At 49.5% G+C, this 21,182-nt stretch overlaps 1 protein-coding gene across 1 annotated transcript in view; it reads right to left on the bottom strand.

Moving 5' to 3' along the window:
• STT3B (STT3 oligosaccharyltransferase complex catalytic subunit B) overlaps positions 1-21,182 on the bottom strand; it is an 872,418-nt gene that overhangs the window by 127,229 nt on the left and 724,007 nt on the right. Inside the window, exons 13-14 of the mRNA XM_069648801.1 lie at positions 6,322-6,495; positions 4,966-5,079 (exon numbers count right to left, since the gene is read on the bottom strand). Of these exons, the coding sequence (XP_069504902.1) occupies positions 4,966-5,079; positions 6,322-6,495 (288 nt within the window). The remainder of the gene's footprint in view (positions 1-4,965; positions 5,080-6,321; positions 6,496-21,182) is intronic.

The raw sequence follows: 21,182 nt of genomic DNA, 5'->3' as shown, positions 1-21,182 counted from the left end.
GTCAACGGGATCCTCGAGGACGTTGTGGATGGTTTCATTGATGACATAGTAGTCCCGATTGCGGCCATCAACAGCTTTGTTGACGGGGTTCCGGTGGACAGCCTTTGGGTAGACTACATGGGAGGGAGGCTTGGTGGTCTACGATGACATACTCACTGCCGTTCTCGACCAAGAGTGGCCAACAGATTTCGATATGGACTTGGATGAAATTGCTTCCTTGGGGCGATGGAAAAGGCCCCGACTCTTCCTTCCCTACCGACACCCCTTGGGTACTGAACTTTGGTAAAGACCGGTCCTAGTGCATGGATCTGGGCTCGTCGGCAGAGGTTTTAGGTCTTCTCTTACTAGTGGTCTGGACCTCATGCGACTTAGACCTCTTACTAGAGGCGGTTCGCTGGGCCGGCTTGCCCTGCAGTAATGAGGCATGACTACGCACAGGTGCAGAGTGTTGGAGAACAAGTGGCAGATTTCGCAATCTTGGCCGACATGGTCAGAATGAAGGCAGTAGAGGCAATCGTCGTGGTGATCCCCACAGACATTTTTCAGTCCACAGGCCTTGAACAGGCTCTTCCTCGTGGATTCAGCCATGAAGTAGGCCCAACTGCGCAGATGAAACTTCAAAGATTACCAGTGGCGGGAATAGTCTAGCATGGTCACCACCAACACCGGTCATCGAAAAATATACATTTTTAGAGGGGGTTGTTAAAATCCAAAATTATTCAAAGAAATATTGGAGCTAATATTTGAGAACTCCTTACACTAACGTGCAGTAAAAAATCTGAAGCTGGCCGACAGGGGGAGGAGCTAGGGGAGGTGTTCCTATTGGCTATGGGCAGTATGACCCAAAATGACATAGCACAAAAGTGACTGAAAGGTTTAAGTTTAAACTGCTCTATGTTACAGAGTATGCTCAGCCTGACTGGGAAAACTCACATCTATAAAAGATTCAATGCTGGAGAAATGAGATTTCCTCTGAGACACCACAGGCGCAGGGGTAGATAAACTTACGTGTCTCAGTAAGAAGTCAGAGGCAGTAATCCTCCCCCCCCCACCCTACCAGAGTCCTTCGGGAAGGAGACTGATTGGGGATTTGCAGAATTGACGCAGCTTTCAATTAAGTTGTGGTTGGTACAGCACACTGAGGCCATGGAGGAAAAGCCACCCTTGGTGTTGTAAATGTTCAAATGACGGTCGCTGCTGAACTTTGTCGACGAATTAGACATCAAAATAGGTGGTCACTGATGTGGTGGTAATAGACTGTCAAGGACATCTACAAAGTGGTGGTCTTGGCAGCCGAAGTAGTCGTTGACGAGGCTGTGGTCCTGGTAGACGAAGGCGTCGCAAGGGCCCTTGGGAGCGATGGTGATGTAGACTAGGGAGCAGTCGACAGGGTCATTGGGACCGATGGTGACTTTTGGAGATGCCAACAGGTTTTGTGACTTGTGCTTGGAAGGTGTTTAGATCTTCCTTGCAGAAGGCAACCCACCAGCCGGTAGGCTTACCGTCAACCGTTCCCACGACAGGGTGCGGCCCCTTCCCAAACCATATCCTGCAACAGTGGCGACCCTCGTAAGAGCAGATGCGGGATGTATTGCCTTCTTTTGAATTCCCTCGGAAGGAGCTTCCTCAAAGGACCTCAAATTCATTCTCGGAGGGAGTACGCTCATGGGACATGCTGGTCCTTGATGAGGCACGATTACGCCCATAAGCTGCATCTCCTAGTTGATTCAAGATACCAACCTGAGGTACCGATCCCCAACAAAGGTTCTTCAGGCCACAGGATTTGCAGGCCGTGAAGAGACTTCTCTTGCCTATGTTGAACATCGTCGACGTGAGATTTAGGCCCAAGCATGGGCCTGCCAAACTCACGGCGAGAAGATCCTGCGATGGAAACTATCTTTGTCAACAACGGGTCCTCACTACGGGTAGTCAACGCGCGATAGTTGAAGAAAAAGGTCGAAGAAAACTATCAAAAACTAGCAAAAATGTAATTCTTGACGCGCAAAGACTCGAAACACTGAAACGTGCAGTAGAAATCTGAGGTTGGCCACCAAGGGTGGATCTTAGGAGGACAAGCGTCACAGGCTAGAGGCAGTATGACCCAAAGGACAGTGATTTGTTATTGTTACGCTCACCTGACTCCCACGGAGGCGCTGGCCTGGTTCGCGCTGCTGACCTCTTCTAAGGTGATGCGCAGGGTTCGGAAGATGGACTATGGCCTATGGTGCCAGGACACTGTCCAAAGGGCCCCTATATGGGGTTGCTGGGTCCTTCCTTGGGGACTGGATGCCCGCTTTCGGGGACGCAGGGCTCGAACCGGCTCCCCATGAGCGGGCATCATGACAGTTATAGAGCAACCTAGCAGTTTTCAGTCTAAAGCGAAAATGCTCTTTTTCAAAGGATTTCCAGCCCATGAATCCATGCAAGTCCCCCATGCTGGAGATGGTTTAGTATAGGTCTCTGGGCCCAGCAGGCACGAGACCCACATCTGGGCATAACCGTTCCACATGGGGCGACTTAAGGAAAACAAAATAGGTGATGTCTGGAAGGTTTAGGGCCGGAGGAGCTGGACCCTGCTAATGGGCCAGGGAACCTTGTGTGACATGGTCAGTTACCTAGCCTTGTCAAAAGGAGGGAGGGAATATTATGTATTTATGAATTATTGCTGGTCAAGTGGCACAGCGAGTAGAGCGCTCGCTTTGACACCCATGCAGAGCCTGCTAAAGCAGGTTTGAATCCCGGCAGGGCCAAACTCAGCCTTTCATCCTTCCGAGGTCGATAAATGAGAACCACACACCGTGGGTAATAACCAGCGCTCAGATACCTGAGGGTGCCTAGCGCTATATAAATGCCAAATTATTGTTTTATGGTAGTATGAATTATTGGAATATCAGCCTGTTGTGTGCAGTGTTTTCTGTAAACTGAATTACACAAAAATAAAAAAACAAAGGAGAGATGGAACCACTATTCACAGAAGGTTGAAGGGTTAAGGAGGAATCCAGAGCCAGCCCCACACATGAGGGCTGGGTTAGCTCAGGGCTCTCCCATTCCAGTTTCCTCCCCCCAATGCAAGAATGCATTATTGCAGACCATGGTCCATCTCCAGTCTTGCCTCTTCTCTCAGATCCTGGCCAGTGTCCATTTTCAGAGACCATCAGCCTGCTGCAGAAAGCCAACATCGAAGGCCAAGCAAGAAAAGAATAACCGAGGCCCAGATAGGAAATTGAGGAGAAAGGGGTTGAAGAGAAACTACAGCCCGAGAGAGACCAGACAGCAGAAGCAAACCACTAATGAAGTGGGAAATACCCACAGCTCCAGTGCACATAAAGCACGGAGACCCACAGTGCATAGAAGTTGCAGATCTCCTAGACCAAAGACAAAAAGGGGTAAATGAACCCCCCGAACCCCCCAACCAACTTACTGGGATAACACACGGAATGAGTGTCAGAACACCAACTTAAACACTGGGCTCTCTAAGCAGCCATCTCTGATATGTGTGAGCCTGCTCAGAGCAATTGGGCAGGGCTTGCCCCCTTCTTATGACTTTTCATCACAAACACCCTGGTTGAGAGAAGATTGGCCAGTAAAAGTTAAGCAATCCTCACAAGAGTGGGATTTAAGCAGGGATGATGGAGCAGGTAGCGTGGGTTTTTCAGTAGAGGTCAGAGGTGATGGTGAATGACAACCAAGAGATCAGCAGGAGGAAAGAGGGAGCAGCGGCTTCTGCACTACGTGTGTGTGGCGTATTGAGAGAAAAAAGTGTTTGATTACTCGGGTGGCGAGTAGTAGTTTGGAGTGTGGAGGAGGGAAGTTGTGTGGAAGTGAGTAGTAGTAATGGAAAGTGGGGGAGGTGCAGGGGAGTAGTGTAGAGGGGAGTACTGGTAGGGGGAGGCAGGGAGAAGTAGTGTGGAGGAGTGGTGAAGGGAGTAGTAGTGAAGGAGGGAGAAGTAGTGAGGGAGGAGGGTCAAATAAAATCCCATGAATGGTTTGTGACTATAGGGCCATCTGTCACATGTGACCCTGTCAACGGGCAAGAGAACCGTCACCCTGTCAAATATTCTGACACTGGCCTGGTGAGAATGCACCACTGCACAGCTAAAGCGCTTTTGGGATCTTTAGTAGCCATCTCGCCTCTGGGGGTGTGCATTCAGGCCTGGGGCCTCCTTTACCCGTCAGTCTGAACAAAGTCTTTGGTACAGCTTACAGGCCCTATTCTCACGGAATGAAGGCAGTAAATGCGGCACTCATCTAATAATGTTCATTAAGCACTTCGGGTACAGTTTAAATAAAGGAATTTTCCTTCAAAGGTCCATGTATTGCCACCCACAAAAGCAGATAGCACAGAGTCAGAAACTGCCAAATAATCACCGGAATTGTGTCACTATCACATAGCAAACGTGAAGAAGAGCACTCTCCAACTGTTCTTTCACCACAGAGTGGAAAAGTAATCTGGACGTGTGAGACAGTTTTAACACTGTGGCTGTGCATGAGGAGAAGGTTTATGCAGCAAGCTGTGTTGGAGAAAAGTAAACAAAAGAAAATCAATAAAAACAGTTTCCTGCCTGGGGTTTGCTTCGAAAGAGATGTGAATATTCTAAAGTACATGTCTAAGAGACCCGATACTGGAACTCGACAATCAATTACCCATCAAAGCCAAAGTAGAACCAGGGACAAAGATGTAGCAGGAAAACGGCAATACAAAAAATAAAAACTCTGCAACCATAAAGCGGCTTAAACTTTCATTAAGGAAAAAGGTGTGCCCCCGCATAACTGCCTGTATATCCCCATTTTCCTTCGCAGCCACATGAAGCAATGGGCCTCAGTGAGCCCAATAAACAATTTAAACAGTATTCATCTTTCAACTACCTAGAATTTGCACGTAACAAATTGAATTCTAAATGCGAAAAACATGTACAATTGATCCTTTTCCGTTTTTTATATTTAGGTTTCAATAAATGCTCTCACCTGCATTTCACCAAATCTGTAATAGGACATTTTATACATCAGACAGTTCAGCAACGTCGGAGAACCTGCCTTGTCTACCCGGAACTCTCCTTGTGGAGTAAAGTAGTCACTTTCCTAAGGGAAAACACAGAAGAAACAAAATGATTATGGTTACATGGGAAACAATTAAACCCAAAAGAAATTAAAGGGGCGCCCACTTTGGTGCAAAAGATGGAATTCGGGTTTGTGTTCAACAATTACAATAACCGTCTTCAAAAACCTTTCTTTGCTTCTTAACACAAGATAATAAAAACAGATTGCTTAAGTCTGCGTTGGGTAGCAGAGCAAAAACTATGAAGCAATGGTGAAAAGACAGGTACTCCCGTGCAATAAGAAACACATAAGGAAGCTGTCAAACAACCACCAACGTAGCTGCTTCACACACAGCTCCAAGGCCAACAGTAAAGAAATTTGAAAAATATAAATCCCAAAATAGAAATGGGTATGCTGCAGTTGCTGAATCAGCAAATCACCGGAAGATCGAATGGTATCGAGCGTAAAAAAACATTCAGAATTGGCCAACAATTCTAATTGCAAGGTAACAAGAAGTAGTGTTTGAACATGGTATACATCTGGGTATTATAGAAAAAATAAAACTAGAGGACTAAAATATTTTTTATATAAAGTCTGGACTATACATACACCATCCGACTCAGAAGTTTGAGAAACATTCCAAAAACTACTTACACACACACTTAAGTGATTAAGCACCTGGACAAACCTTATTTGACAAGTAAAATGTACATGATTCAGGCACTCACCAAATACATTGTTTAAAAATACAGGAACAACAATTTAAAAAAGGAGAACTCTAGAATTTCACCCCAGAGGTGAATATTTTGGACCTTCTAAAACAGGCTTCTGCAACATTTGGCTCTCCAAATGTTTTGTACTCCAATCCCAGCAGGCCATTACAGCATAGGCAACGACAAGGGATCATGGGAGTTGCAGTCCAAAACATCTGGAGAGCCACCAGTTGCAGACCCCTGTTCTAAAAGATGACCCTCGACAGCCAAAGCCATGTCATATGAAATGTAAGGAAACAGCTGTGGCTCAAAGACATTAGAAACGTTGGTATAAAAAACAAGCTGAGTAAATGTTATTTGCTTTAGGCTATGTAGAATCACACTACTAAAGGTTCTCTTGTCAATGGCCACCTAAAATGTGGTTTGTCTCCTACATCTGCCCGAATAAGATATATTTTGTAGACTAAGGAGACAACAGTTTTTTTTTAGAAGACTTTAAAACACAGTGTACCTTCAATTGGCTGCAAAGCACATCCACCCGAGTACTCCTGCATATTACAATGTTTCTTACCCGTATGTCTTTAGGATGTTCACCTTCTGCTATTCTAACCATCCACAGAAATTTGTTGATGTCATCCCCAGAGTAGCCTATAACACCTCCAAAGATGATCAACACGTAATCCACATCCAGGCTGCGCATTATTTCATAGGCCGCAGTTTCATTTGAAGACATTGCTTTCCCAACCTGCATCAAGAAGTATAAAAAAATAAGCTTGGTATGTGTAAGTCTTACAGTTGTCGTTATGGAAAGAAACTTAACGATTTACAGAGGGCACTAGAAAAATATTAGACAAACGGTTTACCATTAGATGAAACGCTTCTAGGGCAGTTATTGTGGCATTTTGTGCCAACTCTATCAGCTTAGATAAACGGGCCAGTTCACTGGGAATTATAGCTGAAATAGAAAGTCACTCATCCCAGTACGTACTGTGCCCATACTCTTCTTTCCACCAGGCCCTTTGGAATAGGACCAAAGCTTTTTGCACAGAAAATGTAAGTCAAATCTGAGTTCAGGTGCAGAGCCAGTGCATGCAAGGGGAAAGGCATCCTCGTACTATGGCTCTGCTTCCCAGCCACGCCCGGTCAGTTCCGTTGCTCGCCTTCAGCAGTCGAGCTGACAAATCTTAATGAGATCAGTCACTATGGCGAGTAGCTATTACTCCCATGGTTAAGTCCCATTTAAACCATACTGCTTTGTTTATTGATTTTATAGCGCACCTGACCAGTAGGTATCTGGGCGCTTTTACGAAGTTTACAAAGGTTTACAGGTGATAACAGTAGAAAATACAAGATAAACAGAAGCAGACATATGTTACATTACACAATGTAATTTACAGATGAGTGGCTAAGCAACAGATATTCTATTTTACATTATATGGCAGTTATGTATAGATAGAAGGTGAAGAGCCACGTTGGACATCGAGGGATGAGCCAATTATTTTGCGTTTCTTCTGAAACAGTGGAAGGAAGGTTCAGACCTTAGGTTTACAGGCAATTAATTCCTAAGTTTAGTAGCTAAAACAGGGAAGCTACTTCCTCCTGCTCTCTTGAGGTTGTACCTGGGGATGTTGAGGCAGTGAGAGTATGGGGTTCTAGTAGGTCGATCTGAAATATTTTTGCAGACTTTGTCCACTGCAAGGGCAGAGTTTGGGAGGCATTTGCGTGAGGGTGAGTGACTTGTGGTTAATTCTGTTCTTCAGAGCTAACCATTTGGTGTTGCGTCTGGCCTCAGATATGCTGCGTTCTGGGGATATTTAAAGCAGTTCTTAAAGCATTGTTTTGCAGGATTTGCAATTTATTGACATTATGTTTACTTGACCTTAGGTACAGGGCGTTACAATAGCCTATTTTGGAGAGGATTAAGGCCCTGGTAATTCAACTAGAGGTGGAGAGGAAAGGTTTACATGCATTAACTTGCAAGTGTGGCTGAGGCTGTGGCATTAACCTGTCTCTTCAAGTTTAGGGCTGAGTCGAGATAAAAACCCAGGGTTTTTACATCCTTAGAAACTATGATATTACCATCATTGTTAAATGAGTTGAATAGGTTAGTTTGCTTAGTCGTACTGCGGAACCAATGAGCAAAAGCTCAGTCTTATCATTGAGGCATACTTCAACAACAATATCAAGCAGGACTCTCTCCGGGTGTAGTAAGTACTCAAAGTGAGGAATTTCTGGGGACCTTCTGACTAACCCTAGCCCTAATACCAGTGCAGAAGGCTGAGGGAGAAGCCCAATTGGCACTTTGTGTATTACTCATCAGGGAACTGGTTTATAAAAAGCCTCAGCCACGGCCTTTACTATGAGAGGACAAACATAGCAAATAAACTCTGAAGAGGAACCTTGCCCTGTAGCTTGAAGGATTCCGAGATGTTATCCAAACGGTAAAAGGATAGGAGGCCTTGTCTGGCTGGGAACAGCTAAATAATTTAAATAGGCGTTTCACCTTCAGAAAACAATCGGGTCCAGGCAAAAAGGAAGAGCACAGCAAACATCTACAGGATGGAGTGTCCACGTTGACTCAAACTGAGGAGGATGAGGAGGAGTGAGAGGAGGAGGAGGAGGGAAGACGGTTGGAATAACCACCTGGTGATGTGAAAAGATGACACCTTTAGGAAAAGAATATTGGAGAGAAGGACGGGACACCTATGAAACATGGTATGTCTCCAATGCATAGCTTGAATTTCAATGATACGCCTAGATTATGTAACAGTTACTAAAAAGCAGTTTGTTTTTAATGCCAGCAGTTTGAGATCAGTTGCTGACAACACCACTATATTTTGGTCCCATACCAGGTGAGGTGCTAGAAAAAAGTCTTGCTAGACCATCAAAAATTCTCACTGAGTTAGAGGTTGAAAATGTCATGATCCCACTGCTCCTGTATGCCCCTGTATTAACCAAGTGTGGAATCAGTCAATCGGACCTAATCCGGTGAAAAATAAAAAAGATGACTTGGTCCAAGGCCCTATATAAATAATGTCAAGGACCGTTTCGGGATTTCCTACTGTGGGTTCTCAAGAGAGAATCTACCCATATATCACAGACGCCTACTATGAAGACATGAGCGCCAATAACCCGGCATCATCAGGTCAACAGTTAAACCAGCATAACAAAAAGCAGATTCAGAATAATCGAGCCAAACCCAACAACTGGTCCTTCTCAAGCGGTAGCTCGGGAGTGGCTCAAATTCATCCGACCCACAACTCCAATAACACTGGTTCACTCAATGCCTCCTACCCATCCAAACCTTTTTTGAGGCGAGCAGAAAAAAGGCAAAAACAGAGGCAGAGGCAACTGGCAGCCACAAGTCCACTGGCAGAACCAGTCACCAATCTTAACCTGCAGCAGAGGCTGCGGACAAGGACCCTCAGCCTAAATACCCAACAATTGAAGGCAAACTGGGGATACACGACCCATGCCAAGAAAGCCTCATAATTAACTTATCCAAATACGCTCTGTCGTCAGATGAGAGATCTACTTGAGAAAGGGCTCTCATTTGTACCATCAGCTGACCATGACCCGTTCCAGACTCCTATAGAAGTGGCACAACTCGTGAGGAAAATCTGGTTAAAACAATACATTCGGCTCAATTACTACCACAGAAGAAAAGGGCGCTACCAATCTACGAGGCAAGTCCACCTTTTAAACCCCCCCCACCCAATGGCATCTCTCCTGAATCGATCACGTTCGAAAAGGCTTTGCTCAAGCAACTTGACAAACTAGAATCAGAGCTAGTTCCTGGCTATAAGAACTTCTCAAAGAAAAACAGGCTAGCACTCCAATCACTAGCAACTAATGAACTCATCACCATTAAACCAGCAGATAAAGATGCAGCTACAGTCATCATGGACACCTCGGCCTACAACCAGATGGTCCAAAACCTCCTGCAGGATACCTCTAGTTACAGACAACTAGGGTTAGATCCAACAGAATCAGACAATTGATAGTGCCAATCTTGGAAGAAGCCAGTGCCGAGGAACTAATCAGCAATAAAGAATACGACTTTCTCAATCCAGAACTCCGATGAAGCCAGCTTTTTATGCACTTCCCAAAGTGCACAAAGGAATCACTCCCCCACCAGGCAGACCCATTGTTTCCAGAATAGGTCCCATTTTGGAACCTTTGTCACAATTTGTAGATTTCTTTTTAAAACCAGAAGTAAACAAAATGAGATCATATCTTAGATACCACGGCAGTCATCGAATACAGGAACGGCCTTTCCACTCGTCATGCGACCTACTAGTGACACTGGATATCGAGTCACTGTATACGAGAATCCCCCAGGTGGCAACTTTGAGAGTGATAGAAAAGATCCTACAAGGAAAAGAACGACCAATGAAGATCCCGGTAACTTGTGATGCAACTAGCAGAGATCGCACTCACCAAAAACAGCAATGGGAGCCACCTTCGCTCCAAGCCTCGTCAACCTGTATGTTGCTAACTTCGAAGAAGAGAAAATCTATAATCCAAACAACCCCTGCCTGATCGAAATAAAACTGGTCAAGGTACACCGACGACCTATTGATTTTTACAGGCAATGAAACAGATCTTTCCTTCTTCATGGAGTGGCTCAACACAAAATCCCTTCCTGAGATTCTCTGAAACCCACAGCAAAAGTTCAGTGCATTTCCTTGACTTGACATTGGAGATCAGAAATGAGACCATCACAAGCACAGTCATCAACAAACCTACAGACCAACTCATTGCTCACGTATAAGAGCTACCACCCGGCCAGTCTCACAAAGAAACTTCCTTTTGGACAGTTTCTCCGTTAAGGCAGGAACTGCTCACAACTGACGGATTACAACCGCCAATCGTCGGTCTTGGCCACCAAACTGAGATGGAGGGGCTATCCAAAACATCTAGTGAAACAAGCTCGCAAAAGAGCCATGAAAATCCCTATAGAAGTAACACTGGAACACCATATGAAGCAGAGAGAATCCGCTAACCAAATTACAGCTCTGTTGAGTTTTTCACAATTGACCAATAAAATCAAGAAATAGGTCCTGAAACTTTGGTCCATACTGAACGTCGGCAAATCATGCCTAGACACCCCCAGATTTGGCATCAAAAGACGTAAAAATCTCAGACACTCTGGTGCACTCATACAAGGACACAGAACCGAGACTCAACACCATGTGGGGCCAGAGCCCAGCAGTCGGCCACACACCGTGTGGGTCGTGCAGTGCATGCTCCAGCACTACAAGATCAACCAGCATAGACATTGGATGGCACTTCCCATGGACCCAAAAGAACCTTACCAACTGTAATAGTTGTAATGTCATTTACATCATTATGTGTCCATGCATAAAGCGATACATGGGCATGACCATGAGACCTATTAGAACACGCCTCGCTGAACACAGGTCATGCATACGAACTGTAAAAACCACAGCTCCAATGGTGGCACATTTCCTTGAACAGCACCACAATCCATCAGACTTCACATGGTCCATTATCGAAAAAAAATAAAAGTACCTAAAAGGGGTGGCAACATTCATGACCTCTTCAGAATAGAACAGCTATGGATTTTCCGCCTGAAGATGGACAAGACTGGCCTTAACGAACCAACTAGCTGGCAAACCCTGGCCACACTATGAAGAAGAGGAGAACCTCGGAAAAAGACTTTGTACACGAATCTAGTGTTCCCCAGCACGAGACGCAATATGAAAATTGCCTCAGAATTCTGATCATTCGACCCCATGATGACAAGTAGATCACCATGAGTTTGTGCTAGTCGGTGTCTTGAATGCACCACAGTGAGACAAGGTCAGGCATACTTACAATTTAGCCTGACCCTAAAATGGAGGACGGTTGTCCCAGCCGAGTAGGCCATCTTGGGGAGTGCACACGTGACGCTTATCGGCGCCATGATAACCATATACACAAGGGACTGGCGAGCCGCAGCGTTGAGGACTCCTTGCACGCGGCCCACCAGACCCAGCAGACACAAGCAGCAGGTAAGCCCCTGCTAATGTAGCCGGCACTGTCCCCGCACTGCGGGAGACAGCCAACGCTTGACTGAGAGGAGTACGCGAACAGGACCGCCTGATCGGATCCCACCCACAAGGTGTATTTGCAACGGGAGCTGGAACGCCAGTGCGCGGCCACTCCCGCAGCGATGTAACTGCAACTTCTGGTTTTCTAAATGCTAGAACATTAGTGTTTGCTTTGGCTATTGTGACCATGCAGTAAAACAACTGTATTGAATATTGTATTTGGCCCCTAGGTCCCAGGTCGCCTCACCCATCCGTGCAAAAACTACTATCTACATGGAAAGGGTAAGATTCCCCTTCCTTTCTTGTATTACATATGCAGTGTGTTATACAACATTCACACTAAAGGTTGTAAATTGGGAACTATTCCCCTGTTTTCTCTTCCCCCCTCCCTTCCTGTCATCCCTACAGGTAGAGAAATCTTATTAATGCAGACAACGCTGCAATAGCAACGAAGAGGGCACTTATCCACATGCCAAAAATTGAGCCCTGATGAACGTGGTCTAACAACCCTTTACCACAGAAACTGGTTGTCTGTTAAATGTCCTAACCTAGAGTATAACAAGACTACACAGTCAGAGCATTCGGACTAAGGATCCCCACATCAATGAAATCTGAGGTTCCAACTTGAACAAATAATTGAAAGAAGGATTCACCAAAGAATATTCTTCTTATTTTTACACTTCTGCACCTGCCCGACAGAGAAACCCTATTAAAGATTTCAGTTTTTTTCATCTAGAAAGCAGCAGACGCATGGCCCACCCAGTGTGGCCCAATATGGAACAAGTTACTTACCTGTAACTGTTGTTCTCCAGCATGGGTCTGGCATGGATTCACATGCTCATGAATATTCCCCGTCGTCAGGCTGGGAATCCTCGGTAAAGAAAAAACCAGTATCAGTTTCGTTTCTGATCTGTCTTTCGTAGTAATAACCAATCACTGGTCTCTGCGTCATACTGACCACAGCCAATGACTGCCCTCTACCTAAGCACCGCCTCTGGCAGCCATCTTCAGATTTGGAAGCACGTGAAGTGGCAGTATGACCAAGTGAAGAGCCGCAGAGGGGTAGGCGGGAGGGTTCGCATGTGAATCCATGCCAGACCCATGCTGGAGAACAACAGTTACAGGTAAGTAACTTGTTCCTTCTCCAGCATGGGGTCTGGCATGGATTCACATGCTCATGAATAAAGAATACATAGCAGTACACACATGCACAACCACGGGAGGTGGCAAAGGCTCAACATTAAGCATCACATCAACTCAACATTAAGCATCTTACCTCCTCACCAGGCTCACCTCAGGCGAACAGGTTGCGCAGCACTGCTTGGCCGACCCTGGACTCCTCCCTGGAATCCCGGTCGACGCAGTAGAATTTCGTGAAGGTGTGCATCGACCTCCACGTAGCAGCCCTGCATATGCCCAGCAGGGGCACACCAGATAGGAACGCCGTGGTAGCTGCGATCGCTCTGGTGGAATGGGCTCTCGGACGGCCAGGCAGCGGTCGGTTTGCCAACCGGTGACAGCACATGATACAGCCGGAGAGCCATCTGGAGATGGAAGCCTTCGAGAGAGCCTTCCCCTGATTGACAGGTCCAAAGTTCACAAAGAGTTGTGACGTCTTCCGAAAACCCTTCGTGCGGTCCACGTAGAACTTCAGCGCTCTAGCTACATCCAGCGAGTGCAAAGTCCTCTCAGCCGGCGACGAAGGCGACGGGAAGAACACAGGTAACACCAAGGGTTCGTTGAGATGGAAGTCCGACGGTACCTTGGGCATGAAGGAGGGGTGCGTCCTGAGCACTACCCTAGTGTCGTGGAAAGTCAAGTACGGGGCCTTGCAGGAAAGGGCCTGGATCTCTCCCACTCGTCGTGCGGAGGTGATGGCCACAAGAAAAGCTGTTTTCCACGATAGAAACTTCAACGGGGCCGAGTGCAGAGGCTCGAACGGAGGCCCCATGAGCTTGGTCAGCACCACGTTGAGCTCCCACGCCGGGGCCGGAGCCTTCACCGGCGGGAACGATCTGAACAGTCCCTTCATGAACTCTTTCACCAGACGATGAGACCACAAGGACGCCCGCCCCGTGGTTCTGGTGTATCGGGAGATCGCAGCAAGATGAATCTTGATGGACGCGTGTGCCAGACCAGCTTTGGCCAGCGTCAGCAGGTACGGCAGTACTTGGGGAGCCGTAATCCGTAGAGGGTTAATCTTCTGTGCGTGGCACCAGACAGAGAACCTCTTCCATTTGTGTCTGTAACATTTAAGAGTCGAGGACGCCCTGGCCTTTGCAAGAACCTCTCTGCAATCGGCCGGTATGTCGTATCCTCCAAACTCTAGCGCTGCAGGAGCCAGGCCTGCAAGTTCAGCGACTTCGGGTCGTGGTGGAGGATGGCGCCTCCTTCCCTGGAGAGTAGATCCGCGTCCGCCGGCAGCTTGATCGGCGGGGACGCTGACAAGTCCAGAAGGTCCGGGAACCATATCTGCCTCGGCCACGCAGGTGCGACGAGGATCATCCTGCACCGTGACCTCTTGAGCTGGTTGACGAGCCGGATTAGCAGAGGCAAGGGAGGGAACGCGTAGAGGAACAGGCCCTCCCAGGGGAACGAGAAAGCATCGCCCATGCTCCTCGTCTGGGGAAACCTGCTGGCGAACCTCCGGCACTTGGTGTTCGTCGCCGTCGCGAACAGGTCGATCTGGGGTGTGCCCCACCGTCGGAAGAGGCGATCCACCAGATCCTGCCGTAGTTCCCACTCGTGGCACGAGCGCAGCTCCCTGCTGAGTGAGTCGGCGATGGTGTTTTTTATCCCTGCCAGATGAAACGGCACCAGAAAAATCCCTTGGGCGATGGCCCAATGCCACAGGTCCTGCGCCTCCTTGGACAGCGCCGGGGACCTGGTTCCGCCCTGTTTCCTGATGTAAAACATGGTGGTGGTGTTGTCGGTGAAGATCCTCACCACCTTGCCCTTGAGGGACGGAAGGAAGGACCTGAGGGCCCAAAACACTGCACGGAGCTCCAGGACGTTGATATGCAGGGACTTCTCCGTCGGGAGCCAGAGTCCCCTTGCGTGCAGATTTTCGGTGTGCGCTCCCCACCCTTCCAGGGAGGCATCCGTGGTCACAGTCTCCTGGTGGGCTGGGGTCCCCACCACCGTATCGCTCGTCGGAAACTCTCGTCGAGCTTGATCCTTTCCTCGAAGCTGCCCGTCGTCTGGATCCAGCGCGCATCCAGGAATTCTTGCAACGGGCGCATCCGGAGCCTGCACATGGGAATGAGGTAGATGCAGGAAGACATCATCCCGAGGAGGGACTTGATGGACCTCACTTTGGCCGCGTCGGCCACCAACATCCGTTGCACCTTGCCCAAGATGGTCCTGGTCCTCTCCTCCGACGGGGAGGCCAGAAGGGACACTGTGTCGAGCCTCGCTCCCAGAAACAGTGCGACTTGCGCGGGCACCAGGTGGGATTTGGCGTAGTTCACGGAGAATCCCAGGTCCGTGAGGAGTTGGACGGTCCTTGCCGTGTGGACCACGGCGAGCTCCCTCGTCTTGGCGCGGATGAGCCAGTCGTCCAGGTAGGGGTAGACGTGAATCCCCTCGCGGCGCAGCTGCGCCGCCACCGGTGCGAGGCACTTGGTGAATACCCTGGGTGCCGACCGTAGTCCGAAGGGAAGGGCTTTGAACTGGTAATGACGCCCTTGGACCACGAATCTGAGGAATTTTCGGTGCCCCTTTAGGATGGGAATGTGGAAGTAGGCATCCTCCAAATCCAACGACGATAGGAAGTCTCCTTCCTCCAGCTGACCCAGGACGTGCTGGAGGGTGACCATCCGGAACTTCTGCGCCTTGATGAACTTGTTCAGACGTCGCAGGTCTAGGATGGGGCGCCATCCTCCCGTCTTCTTCTTCACGAGGAAGTATCTCGAGTAGACTCCGGAGCCCCGAAGCCTCTTTGGGACGAGTTCGATGGCGCCCTTTCTGAGCATCGCCTTTACCTCCAGGAGAAGTTGAGGGACGTGAAGTTCTTTCCTGGCCACGGGGGGGACGCGCGGGCACCTTCTTTGAAACTCGAGCGCGTGGCCCCGGGCCAGGGCGTCCAGCACCCAACGGTCGGTGGAGATGGACTCCCACACGCTGACGAAGCCCGCCAGCCGGCCTCCCACCGGGGTGCTTCGGTGGGGGCCCGACCCCACGGCCGGTTCAATCCTGCTTGGACGCGGCCTTGCCGCCTTGACCTCCTTGGCGACGACGGCGGGGTCCGCTAGACTCGCCTCGTCCTCTGTAGGCCTCTTGCGACGACGAGCGGGCCGCTTGACGGTAGGAAGCGAAACCGCCGCCGGAACCTTTGGAGGCGCCCTTGCCTCCGCCGCTCCGAAAGGGCGTCCGTCGTTGCTGCAGGACTCCAAGGGCCCGGGCCGTCTCAGTATCCGCCTTGATGGCCTGAAGGGAATCGTCCACTGTCTTCCCAAACAGGTTATTCCCGTCGAAGGGCATGTCCAGGACTCTGGTCTGGACGTCCTGCCGGAAGTCCGTAGCTTTGAGCCATCCACGACTTCGAAGGCAAACGCCGTTGCCCAGCTGGCGGAACCCAGTGTCGGCGATGTCCGTCGCCACGGTGATGGCGTGGTCCGAGGCCACCTCACCTTCCTGCAGGATCTCCAGGGCCTCCGCCCTCTTGTCGTCCGGCAGAAAATCCAGCAGGGGAGCTATCTTGTACCAGAGCTCCCTGTCGTAGCGGGCCACGATAGCCAAGGCGTTGGCCGCTTTAATCGTCGTCGCTGCCGACGAGATGACTCTACGTCCCATAGCATCCAATTTCTTTCCCTCGCCGTCCGGCGGGGAAGTCGATGTGGAGGCCGCACCCCCCCCCCCGCTTTCTTCCTGGCTGCCGCGGAGACGACGGAATCCGGGGTAGGCTGCGCCCGGAGGCATAGGGGGGCCGTGTCCGGGACCCGGTACTTTTTCTCGTACCGGTCTCTTCTAGCTGGCGTCGTGGAAGGGTTGAGGAGGGAAAGGCCCTCATCCCAAATGTCGTCCAACAGAGGCACTGCGAGGACCATCTTCCTCTTGGCCTCGCGCCGCTGATAAAGGAAGCCTTCCTTTTTCTTCTCCTCAGGGCAGAGTTGGAAAAGCTCGGAAGCCCTGGAGATCATGGAGTGGAAAGATCCGATCTCGTCGGGCGGAGAAGCCCTGGTGGGAGGCGACGACGGAATATCCTCGTCGTATGCCTCGTCGTCCGTACCCGTCGCTGCCGTGTCAGTCCCCGTATCATCCCCTCGGGTGGACGGGGAGGAGGGCTGGACGGGGCGCGACGGTTGAAAAGGAGGTGGTGGATGGATCCTTCTTTTCTTGGTAGGGGGACCACCAGAAGGTCCCGGTTCTGGATCCCCCGACGGGAGAGGTTCCTCCGTCGGTAACGGTAGCCTCGTCCTTATCTCGGAGCATAAGGACTGTATGGCCAACAAAATGGCCGCCGAGTTGTCTTGCGGCGCTGGCAGAGGGGAATCCGACGGGCGAGCAGGGGCCCCGTCGGTATCCTCGACGATGTCGTCACCTGCGTCGGGGTCCATTCCGACGGGCTGGCCTTCTTCCACGCCTAGGCCGTGGCTTAAGACCTCGATCAGCTCCTCTTCTGAGGTTGAGGCCGAATCTACGACGACGCCCTGCCCCCCCTTCTTCCCCACGGAGGGTTTCACGGGGGTCCTATCGATGGGCACAAAAGAAGACTCCCTCCGAGGAGGCAGGGAGATTCTGGGCCCTGAGGTCGCCACCACTGGTGCAGCCTCCACAGGCTGAGCCAGGGCCGCCGCGACCGTTTCGATAGAGGGCTTGGTCGGATGGATCAAGGCCTTCACCACCTTAGGTGCGCTCACCGCCTTATCCTTGAGGGAGGGGGCACTGCCACGCTCCTCCTCTGCCTTAGAGCTCGACAGGGGCCTCTCCAGGAGCTTCGCCGGGTGCTCGGCCTTCCTCTTACCCGACCCAGAGCGTTGGCTCGTGGTTGATGGTGCCGGGGAGGGTGCGCCCTGCCTGGCGCCCGTAGAGCCCGACCGTTCGCCGCTCCCGGTGCCAGCGGACTCGCGGTGCTTGGCCTTATGTTGGGCCCCCGTCGCCGGGGCGCCCTCAAAGGTCTTAGAAGACCGCTCGGATTTCTTCTTCTTCTCGCCAGACTGGCTCTTACCCTCCAGCCAGTTGGCGAGACGTTGATGGCGGTCCTTCATGGTCCGTTCCGACATGTTGCCGCAAAACGCACAGTCCTTCTCCACGTGCGTCTTGTCCTCATGAAGGCAGTAAAGGCAGAAAGAGTGTTCGTCCTCCTTAAAGACGTTCTGCAGCTGGCATCCAGGGCAGACCCTGAACAGCTTTCCGGGCGTCGAGCTTCCCTTCTCCTGGGCCATCTCCGAGACCGGGCCTGAGAAGCTTCTGGAGTCCTCCGAAGTGTAGCTCGACGAAATCTTCACCCTTGAGGGGCAAAGACGAATCCGACACGGGTCCCCGTTGATCGGATGTAGGATCGGTGGAGCTCGAGGCTCTTTTGACCGAAAGAATCGAAGTTTTTTGTGAAAAAGCGCGAAAAATAGCACTAACGCTCGAGAGCAATAGCACGAGGATCCCAACACATGAACATGCGGTAAAAATCTGAAGATGGCTGCCAGAGGCGGTGCTTAGGTAGAGGGCAGTCATTGGCTGTGGTCAGTATGACGCAGAGACCAGTGATTGGTTATTACTACGAAAGACAGATCAGAAACGAAACTGATACTGGTTTTTTCTTTACCGAGGATTCCCAGCCTGACGACGGGGAATATTCATGAGCATGTGAATCCATGCCAGACCCCATGCTGGAGAAGTGTTTTTTAGCACAACACAGTGCACTTACATGCGCTTGAAAGCCAAGCCAGAGACATGTGCTCATCCAAATCATCTCTTTTAATGAAGAAACTGGATTTCCTAAGTGTGACTATTGGTCCAAGGCACAACACAACAGATTGACATTAATGGGTCAAAACCAAAGACGTGGACAGTTGCACCTGTACTGGGTTCTTGTTGAATCTTTCCAGTCCGCCTTTATAATCTGAAAGCTATTCTGAAAGATATCAAGGTGGCAGTGGTAGTTCCTCAGGAACTAAGTTACAAAGTTAACGACGGGCCAGGATACCAGTGTCGAAATTCTCAAACAGTTTGCTTGTTCGAGCCTGCTGAGTCCATCCAGCTCAAAACTGTCTTGACCCACCAAGGTAACTGCTCCCAAGACTATATCTTGCTTTCAAGCTCACTCCGAGGTCTGCACAGTCAGGCCACAAGTTTGAGGTGTTGGCACACCCAGGCTTGTTGATCTAAAACAAACAGCTGGTGCGGTCAGTTTGCACCAATACTCTCTTGCCCATAATGAGGGGGAGAAAGGCCTTCAGAGTCTCAGACGGCACATAATTACAGAAAGTTTAAGCAGTCTTGCTGATCTGTTTCGGAGCAACGATTGTGCACCAAGCTATGTAAAGTGTGGATTCTGTGATCACAGCTTAGTGGGGAGAAACCAAGAACAAAGTCATCCAAAAAGTTGGAACCCATCAATCACCAGCAATAATCATCCCATAGGAATCAGGGATGTCTGTCAAAGATTGGTGATTTACATGCTGCTTCCATGACCAAGCCCAGTGTTGCAGGGCTATCCCTCATCCAGAGTCTTGCAGAAGAGTTACCATTAGGCCTAAAATATTCAAACCACCAGGCCAAAATCCGATGCCTTGAGAGCAAGTGGTGAACTGCTGCCCTGCGGTCGTTCACTCTCCAGAGTAGGCAACACCAGGGCTTGCACCCAGTCCCACACAAAGCCACTAAAGGAAAGAGTTCTTCTGGTTGACCAACGGGCCTCAAATCGTAAAGGAAGGGAACGGTATGGAGGGAAAACTGCGATGCAGAGTGGCCTGATCAACCAATCGTCCAAAAACAAACGTGGAGCCCTCATCAAGGGGTGTGTAGGCTGCATCAGGCAACATAAGCTGGGAAAATGCCCATAGGTGCGTCCTGTAGCATTTTGGATTGTTAATGCCTTCCTAAAAGGGAACATGCTTAGGACTTTCCAGTGCATAGGTAAAATTCAAAGTAGAGAAGTGTCCTTCGGGTCAGCTGAAGGACAGGAGAATTTGGGTTAATCCTGAACAGCCTTAAACCCACGAACTGCAAGGGAGATAGCTGTCCAGCATCGCTGGTTAAGGACTGTTCATAGATATTTCTTAGTCTTTTAACTAAAATTGTTAATGCCTCACTGAGCAAGTGTCATGTGCCACTGGATCTTAAAGCATGGATTACTCTGCAGCTTAGGAAGACTGGCCTTGACCCAGACCCATCATGTAACTACACACCCATTACTAACTTTTTTGTTGAAGATTTTGGATAGGCTCGCCCATCAACAAGAATTTGACCACTTAGCAAAACATAATGTTCTTAACCAGTGGCAGCCCGGTTTCAGCAGAGAATTGGCCCTTCTTGACCTGAACTGTGATATGCTGCGCCACATGAATAAGGGCCAAGTCATGTTACTGATTGTCTTAGTCCGCTCAGCCGATTTCGAATTGGTGGAACATCGGCTCCTGCTGCACAGGCTGAAGGAAGTTGACAATTGTAGTGCTAACGCAGTGGCATGGGTTCAATCCTTCCCGGAGGGCAGATCTGTAAGAGTCTGTAGTGGTATTGCCAATGCCTCACTAGTTCCTTTACCATATGGTGTTCCTCAGGGCGCTTGTCTGTCTCACTCGGTTTAATATTTTCTGTTTAATATTTTCAATGCACCCCTCTGTCAATTACTTGAGAAAGGGTTTATGCTTTTCCAACTTTGCAGATGATGCACAGTGTATCATACCCTTATCAGGTAATCACAAGGATACAATTGTTATTTATGAGATCTTATTTTACCTAATTAACTATGTGACTTGAAACAATAAACCAGATGTACCCTACTACAGAGTTGCCGTGATATTATGGATCTTGCTTCACAACATTGGCGACGAGGACTGGTCTCAGACGGGGACCCATGGTAAAACTGAGCAGAGAAGCAGTGAAACAAAGAAGCAGAGATAGAGGTACAGTCATCAACCAGTGGCTAAAATGCAGGACTGCTGTGGGGGGGCTAGGGGGGGGGGGAGTCTTGCAACTGTTAACTAAAGCAAGGAAGAGGGAGACCCACTGCCCCCATCAGATTGGTTTGGTCCCATCACCCAGAGATGTAAGATTATGGAAATGAGAAGAGCTGCAGTATAGCAGCGAATAGGGCCCTGGATTTAAGACTGGTTTGGTCCAGGGAGCTCTGTGGGCGAACCACCCAGTGAGATATTAAGTTGGAGTCAGAGTTGGGGAAAACTGGATAAGCAGAAAGGTCCTGTGGTACTGCTGC

Source organism: Ambystoma mexicanum, chromosome 2q (assembly GCF_040938575.1).
Source record: "Ambystoma mexicanum isolate Mex_15411 chromosome 2q, UKY_AmexF1_1, whole genome shotgun sequence".
In the NCBI taxonomy this organism is placed as follows: domain Eukaryota; kingdom Metazoa; phylum Chordata; class Amphibia; order Caudata; family Ambystomatidae; genus Ambystoma; species Ambystoma mexicanum.
This window is presented reverse-complemented; position numbering and strand designations above follow the sequence as displayed.